Source organism: Gavialis gangeticus, unplaced genomic scaffold, assembly GCF_001723915.1.
Source record: "Gavialis gangeticus isolate Ggan-Ray unplaced genomic scaffold, GavGan_comp1, whole genome shotgun sequence".
Lineage (NCBI taxonomy): Eukaryota > Metazoa > Chordata > Crocodylia > Gavialidae > Gavialis > Gavialis gangeticus.
Window position 1 is genome coordinate 846653 of NW_017728982.1, and position 7618 is coordinate 854270.

General features: G+C 65.7%; 1 protein-coding gene across 1 annotated transcript; it reads right to left on the reverse strand.

Moving 5' to 3' along the window:
- Nucleotides 1-2798: 2798 nt before the first annotated feature.
- On the reverse strand, nt 2799-7468 carry IL10RA (interleukin 10 receptor subunit alpha). The gene is made up of 7 exons (XM_019511732.1): nt 7405-7468; nt 6264-6639; nt 5964-6139; nt 5520-5686; nt 5093-5243; nt 4192-4316; nt 2799-3808 (listed from the first exon to the last, which is right to left on the reverse strand). The coding sequence occupies exons 1-7, from the start codon at nt 7466-7468 to the stop codon at nt 2858-2860; spliced, it is 2010 nt and encodes a 669-aa protein (XP_019367277.1). The 3' UTR covers nt 2799-2857.
- Between the last annotated feature and the right edge of the window lie 150 nt (nt 7469-7618).

Below are 7618 nucleotides of genomic sequence, written 5' to 3' on the forward strand. Positions count from 1 at the left end.
CTGTGCTTCTGCGCTTGCATGTACGTGCATCTGCCTCTCTGTCCTAGGCACCTAACTTGTGTTGCTAACAGAGCTGTGGCAGCCAGGCCCGGTCCTCCTGCCATCTCCATCCATGCACCAGGCGCTGGCGCGTGGGCCTGCGTGTGGGGGAGACAACAGACGCCAGCTACGTCCCACCCCCTCCCCTCCTCGGTCCTCTCCATCCCCTGCACGGGGGCTTCTCCCGGGCGTCCCGTCTAGCTGCCCACGCTCCAGCTGGTTGACGAGAGCAAACACAACCATTTGCCTGAGGAAACCAGAGGGGCTGAAAAGCAACGAGTCAGCAAGCGAGGGCGGCTCGGGGGCAGGTCGCCTGGAGGCACCGGCCGCCCTGCAGCAACCGGCTGCAGAGGTGCGGATCGGGGGCCCGGCCAGCTCGGTGCCTGATTAGATGTAGCACGTGATGCCAAAGGTGGCAGCAAATGCTGGCATCAGCCACGGGCAGCTCCAAGGGGTCACTGAAGCCCGCTGGAGGCTGAAGCTGGCCGAAGTGGAAAGTTCCCGTGAATCTCCTGCCGGGCTCAAGCTATGAGCTGTAAGACTCTGGAATTTCCACTTCGAGGTCTAGCGAGTTCCCCCGTCCTTCTGGAGGAGCTCGCGCCGCCCTGCGCGCATGTGCGTGTGCCTGAGCCCTTTGTAAAGCTCCCACAGCGTTGCAGCAACAGCTAATAGCAAGTGTCCCGGGCCCTGCAGCAGCCCTGAGTCACAGGCGCATTATTTCCTACACCTGCGTCAGGCTGTGGCTCCTCCCACCAGCCCCCTCCGCGCCGGGAGCGGGCAGAGCACCATGCAGGATGCGGTCCCAGGCCGTGACATCAGAAGCTGGTGCAAGAAGCCACATTTAGTGTGGATGTTTCTGCTTTTCAGGGGAAGTTTGAAAAATCCCCAAAATAGATATGCAGGGCAGCAGTGGTGGAATGGAAATGAGAGAAACGGGGTGAGGTTGGGAAAGTTGAGCTCAGCGGGGCTGGGCTCCTTCCCCCAGCCCCTCCTTGTCGTGCCTGGGCACCAAGGAGGTTTTTTCTGTGATGTGTGGCAGAGAGAGCACCTGACGTGTGGCCACGGCTTTGGGCAGATGTTATCTGAACCCGGGCGCTCTGGGGGGAGCCCCCCGGTGCACCCACAGGGGCAAGCCTTGCCCCTGGATTTTGTCTATGAAAAAGCCCACGGTGAGTTTGTGACACTTGGGGGACTTCTGCGAAACTGCTGATGCTGCAGGGAGCCCCGTCTCCCCCGCGGCACATCACTTGGTTACTCCACCGCCACGTAGCAGGAGTCCTTTTCACCTGTGCAAAGTGAGTGCACGTGCGTCCTGGCCAGAGGCCCCTGGCACGTGCACACACCACAGCCACCGCTTTCCCGGTCCCTGCTGCTGGCAGGTCCTCGCAGGACGCTCTCCACGCGCTACGTTCGCATGGACGTTGTTCGGCTGCTGCTCGACAGCACTGTGCCCCTTTGAAGGAGAAAAGGTGCTTGGTCTGCTCCTACTCCCCAGGCGTGATTTGGAAATGATCTTTCCCGTGTGTTTTTTAAAAGCTCCAGTTCGTGTGTCTTCCAGCAGGAAGCATCCCAGCCCCCTGAAAGGGAACCCTCAGCTGTCTAGTGAGAAAGAAAAGCACCTGCATGAATGCCTAAATAACCTTTATAGATTTATAAATTAAATACAATAAATAACAGTTCTTTGCACAAACCAGGCAACACATTTCACACGGGCAACGGCACGCAGCTCTCCTGGAAGCGCCATCCCCATGCCCATAGCAACATGCGACAGCTGCATGGCCCTTCGCAGGCGTCGCAGCCCGGTGCCGGAGCAGGGAGAGGACGTGCGGGGACAAGGCCTGGCGGGTGCTGTGCCTGAGCGGCTCCGCTCACCTCGGGCAGGCCCCATTCCCAGCCGGAGCGGGGGCAGCATTTGGGCTCGTGTGGTTCTGGGCTCAGTGCCTCAGTTCTGGTGTGTGAGATCCCGGCGGGGCCGGGGCTAGCTCCCCCTCGGCAAACACTGCTGCCGGGCATCGCGGGCGTGACCCCCTCTTCTACGCTCAGCTCTTGTCACTGAAGCAGAGCAGTGGGGCTGAGGCCAGGGGCTGCGCCCTGTTCCCCAGACCAGGCTCCCTGGACTCTCGCTACGTCAGGTCATGGGGCAAGAGCAGCGATCTAGCTGCTTCAGTTTTGTATGTGGGCGTCTTGTTTCGGTTTGACGCAGCGCAGCTGCTCCGTGACCACAGTCCCCCCCCCACCTTCTGGAAAGCAGCTGTATACAGATCATACTCATGACGCAGGGCTGGTGGGGAGGGCGCATCCGCTTTCTGTACTGGGAGCATGGTGCTCTCGAGAGGCAGGCCCTCCCAGGGGCTTTCCATGCCTCTGCCCTCGAGTCCCAGGAATGGCGGAGGAACTTCCTTCTGCAAACGCAACCCCTCGGGCGTCCGGCACTCAGAGCGCCATGTCACGGGGCCTAATGCCTGTGCATGTGCAGTGGCAGGGCGTTCGCGATGTGACCGAGGCATGGACCTGGGTGCGTAGCCGAGGGACAGCCCCCAGATGAAGCCTCCCCCCGGGAAGGCTTGTGCCCCACGAGCACTGTCGGGTGCGGTGCTTCCCAAGCAGGCCCCTGCAGCTCCAGCCAGCTGCAGGGCAGCGAGGGGCAGGGAGCAGGGGCCTGTCCTCTGGGCCGATGGCCTGGCAGGGGCCCTGCATCCACACACACACTTCCCCGGGCGTAGTGATGTTCTCTGCATGGCGGGCAGGGCAGGGCAGGGCAAAGTAGTGTGGAGGAGTCGGACCGAGAGCCCGGGCTTGGGGCTCCGGCTGGTTGGGCTCAGAGGCGGCTGTCCTTGCACTCCGCGTCCAGCAAGCTCAGCAGCTCGATGTCCAGGCTCAGCCACTCCCCGGAGTTCAGGCTGGAGATGGGGGGCAGGGTGCCCAGCTGCCCAGTGTCAAAGATGCTCAGGTGAAACGGTGCCTTCGGCAGGTCCGGGAAGAGTTTCATCACTGGGGAGGGGGCCGGTACCCCGGAGCTGGGCAGGTCCCAGGCTCCGGAGTCAAACCTGTTCAGCAAGCCCAGAGGTGCCAGCTGCTGAGCGAGGGCCTGGTCCCTCAGGGCAATGGCCACGCTGGAGCTGCTGTGGGGAAGCTCTGGCGAGGCCTGTTTCAAATAGCCCTTGGCAGTAACGGGCTCAGAGCCCACGTCCAGGGTGCCCTCCACCTTGCCAGCGCTCCAGGCAGGCCCGGCACTGTCCAGGATCAGCCGCGCCTCCACCTGGCCCTTGGACTGCTGCAGGTACCCCCGGAACGGCACGTGCTCCCCCTCCTCCGCGCCGGCAGCGGGGGCACGGCCCAGTGCCCCGGGCCTCGGCACGTCCCCTTCCTCCACCAGCTCGTAGTCCTTCTGGCTGGGGGGGCGCTTTGCCAGGCTTATGCCACTGTCATCGCCCTGTGGCAGCTGCCTCTGGTAGCCCTGGCTCTCTGAGCCGGGCGGCTGGCTCAGGTCGGAGGAGGAGGCTTGCAGGCAGATGCCGCTGTCCGTGCTGCTGCAGCTGCGGTCGTCCGCGGGCAGGGCGCAACCCTCCAGCAGGCACTCTTGGTCTCCGTGCACCGTGCAGTCCTCGTCGAGCACCGGCAGTGCCAGCTCGGAGCCGCTGTCGAGGTGGGCGCGCTGCGCGGTGTCCTTGGGGCACATGGACAGGGACCAGACAGAGCTCACGTCCGTGCCCCCGCCAGAGAAGTGCTCTTGCTCTGCCCACAGGGTGCTCTGCTTGATGAGGGATTTCTGCGAGGGCAGGGAAAAGCGGGGCGACGAGTTAGCCTCGTTGTGCTCCTTGACCCCATCCTCTGACCCCCAGGAATCCCTTGGCTTTTGCTCCAGCCCTCCCTGCCACCTCCCCAACCCTGGCATGGCCAGCTGGGCATGGCATGCAGCTCATGGAGCCATGGAGCCACTTTCTGTCACCAGGTCTCCTCAGTAGGTGCTGGGCACCGAGCCTGCCCGCGGCCTAGAGCAGGGGGCCAGGCATGCCCAGGGCCAGGCGTGCCTGGGACCTTGCTGGCAGCTGAGGCCTGAGACTGCTCCCAAGACAGGGTGGGGTGGCGGAGCCCGACCTGCAAAGGGCCCCAGTCACAGCCACGAGATCCAGCTCGTGTCCGCTGGCTTACCAACACGCCCGGCGTCCTCATGGGCCTCCTTATGTACATGCAGATGAAGAGCATCCCCAGCAGGACCAGGGCCGCGAGGATGAACAGGACGATGCCCACGATGGTGGAGATCAGCTCCATTTTCTCTGGAAAGGGGCAGTTTGCCAGGGTCAGGTTGCGGGCGCAGCTGGGCTTGGGGCTCCGCACACGTGCCACGTGGCCAGGCACCCGGCCTCCCCCTTTCCCCAGGGCTGGACAGCCCGTGGGGCCTGTGGCCTCGTCCCCCAAGGGCTCCCATGCACGGCCAGGAGTGGCCCCCCTGCAGCGGGAGGGGAGCACCGAGGGGCTCGGGCTCTCCCGCCCCGGCCGGCGTGACGTAGCACCCGTGCTCGGAGCGCTTCACGTGTGACACTTCCTGGGGCCTCAGCTCCTGGGGGAGCGTCTGCGTGTGGCGAAGGTGTGTGCATGTGACAGGACATCCTGCGTGAGCGTGTTGGAAGAGGTGTGGGGGGAGAATGTCTGCGCCTGCTTGCATGTGCACACATGAGCGCTGGCGTGATGGAGAGAGCTGGAGCTCTTCTTGCTGCCCCCAGCCCAGGGGCCTTGCTCTCCTCAGCCCTGCAGCCTGTTCTCCTGGGAGCCGGGACCTCCCCCGGACACTGTCCCCGGCCCTCAAACCAGTTGTAGCCCCACGGTGCTGCATGTGCCGGGGGAGGCAGCAGGACAGCGGCGACAGCCCCCTGCTTCGGAGGGTGGGTCTGCCCCGGTCCCAGCCTCTGGCGGGCAGCCCCCGTGCCCACTGCGCCCAGTCCATGCCCTGCGGGAGTGCAGGACCCGGCTGTGGCACAGCCAAAACGAGGGGCTGAGCTCTGATGCCTCAGCTGGGATGCCCCCCCACCACAGCCCTTCCCCTTCCTCTTACCATCCTTGATGGGGATGGAGACGCACTTCTCTTCAGTCCATATCCCAGGGTTCGGCCTGGAGATGATGTGCGGCTGCAAGCGCACGCAGTATTGCTCACCCCAGGAGAGGTCGGAGATGACGATCGTCTCGCTGGTGTGCACGTACCGGACCTGAGCAGGGCACAGGGAGGCTGTTATCTGGGCGGGCTGCTTCCCAGGCCTGCTCTGACTACTGAGGTTGTTCCTGGGTGGCAGCCCGTGGCACCGGGTCCCTGCCCTCTTCCGGGAGCACCCAAGGTGCGACCAAACTGCCGCGGGCTCTAGCTCTGGGCTGCGGCTGCCCGGGGATGCCAGCCCGCCTGCGTGCATGGTCCAGCTAAGAAAGCCAGTCGAGTTCAGGGGGCGATGGCAGGGGCTCGCTTGTGCAGCAGACCTCGCCCTGCTCACCTGCTCGTGGTCTGAGGTCCTGTTGACGAGCACAAGGTACTGTCTGCTGTGTTTGTACAACTCCGCGAACGAGACGGTCACATTGCCCACAGGCAGGGGCAGCTGCACGCTCACGTGGATGTTGTTGCCCGTCACCGACAGATGAACCCCGGCGAGGCGCAGAGTCGCTGCAAACGAGAGGCCGTGTGAGAGCAGCCTCCCTCTGTGACCGCCGGAGGCCTGTCCCGGGGCGCCTCCCCCAGCCCCACGGCCCTCCGAGCTCTGCAGCAGGGGCCCTGGGGCTTTGGCCCTTGCTACCTCCCAGGCCGGGGCAGGGCCTGAGCTGCCCCATCCCACTGAACCACGGCACGGGACTCCTCCCGAGGCTGACGGGCACGGTCGAGGCAGCTCTGTGCCTCGGGGGCTTGGTGCCCAGAGGGGAGGGTGAGGGGAGCGCCCCGCTACCTTCTCTTGGGGAGAAAGCATTCGTCCGGGTCCATGTCGAGGTGCAGTTTCCAGAGACGGCCCTGACCTGGGCGTAGTAGCGCTTGGTGGGCTCCATGGTCTCGTTGGTGAGGTCGCAGGAGAGCTCAGAGATCACACGACACTTCGGGGCAGGCATCCAGCTCCCAGGCCCGTACCTGCGGACACAGCGTGCTTCCTCAGCGTGGGGCCGCGGGGCGGGAGGGGGTGTCCATGGGCCGAGCCGCCCGGTCAACGCCAGCAGAGCCTGGGCGGCAGGGCCTGGCGCGCCGGGCTACTTACAGCCTGTATTCCACGTTGTACAGGGTGTCGTGGGGCGCGTCCTCCGCGGGCTCCCAGTGCAGCACGTGCTGCAGGGTCTGTGCCACGAATCGCACCCGGGTCGGGGCTGCCAGCTGCTGGGCTGCGGGGAGGAGCAGACCGCGCGGTGAGGGGAGGCTGGCTCCCCAGGCCAGGCCCGGGCAAGGTTGCCGTGACTGCGAGATGGGGAAGTTCCCCTCGGGGGGAGGTGAGCAGTGACCTTTGCTGATCCTGTGCCTGGGGAAGGCCAGGGGAGAGCCGGGGAAGTTCTCCCTGCTGCGGGCTGCACGCTCCTTGCCAGGGGCTGGGCAGGGGGGTCGCCGCCCGGAGCTGGCGGCTCCAAGGAGCAGCTGTGCCCCTCAGCGCCCCATGGCTCGGCTGGATGTGCCCCCGGCCCCCCGCCCCTTCCACATCCTCAGGCGCCGTGTCCAGTGTGCGGGGCCTGTGGGACCTGGCTCCCTGTCCTGCCCTGCCACTGACTGCCTGCATGTCCCTGGGCAAGCTCCAGTTCCCGAGGCTGCGGTGGGTGATGCACTACAGGAGTTGCCTGTTTGTGTCACTAAACTCTTTGCTGCCAAGGAAACTCGTAAGTCCCCCGCGGACAAGGCTTCCCTGCCCGGCGTGGCCGCGGGGTGTCTCTGGGGGGCGAGGAGGACGGAGCGGGGGCTGCTTGTGTGCTCAGCCCAGGAGGGGACACTGAGCGAGCCATGGGCTCGGCGGGGCGGGCCGCAGCGCGCCCTCGCACCGACCAGAGCTGGATTCATTTCAGCCCTGTCCAAAGTGCAGAGGGTCAATGGTCTGACGGGCGCTTGCAGGGGGCAGGAGCAGTGCCCGCGGCTGAGCAGGGTGCAGCATCCCCGGACCTGTGCTGAAATGGGCAGGGGGAGGCAGAGCCAGCTGCCCAGTGCCTGTGCCCTGCTGCCGGGGGTCCGCAGCCCACTGCCCGGGCGGCTGCGCGGCCAGCAGAGCCGGCGCGAGGCAGAAGCCAGGCAGCAAAGGCAGAGAAATTGTGGGCCCCCAGCACCCCGCCGAGCCACCCGGCCTCGCAGCGCAGCGCAGCGCAGCCCCCCTGCCAGGGGCAAGGGGCAGGAAAGCTGGCGCCTGAGGGGCGCAGGCGACTTACCGTGGGCCCAGGGGCAGAGGGGCAGCAGCAGGGCCAGCGTCAGGGCCGCGCAGCCCAGTGCCATCCCGGGTGTCCTGGCCCGCCGGAGCCTGGCCGCGCTGTGGGGAAGCTCTGACACCCGTGTTTTTCCCCGGAGGCTGAGCTGGCTGATGTCAGGGGGCGGCTGCTGAGAGCTGGCGGCTGCTTCCCGCCCACACACCGCAGCTCGCTTGTG

Coding starts and splice junctions, on each gene's coding strand:
- IL10RA (XM_019511732.1), bottom strand. CDS start 7,468: ATGGCACTGGGCTGCGCGGCCCTGACGCTGGCCCTGCTGCTGCCCCTC. Junction 4,317..5,092: donor CTCCATCCCCATCAAGGATG/GTAAGAGGAAGG, acceptor GCCCCTTTCCAG/AGAAAATGGAGCTGATCTCC. Junction 3,809..4,191: donor TGAGGACGCCGGGCGTGTTG/GTAAGCCAGCGG, acceptor CTGCCCTCGCAG/AAATCCCTCATCAAGCAGAG.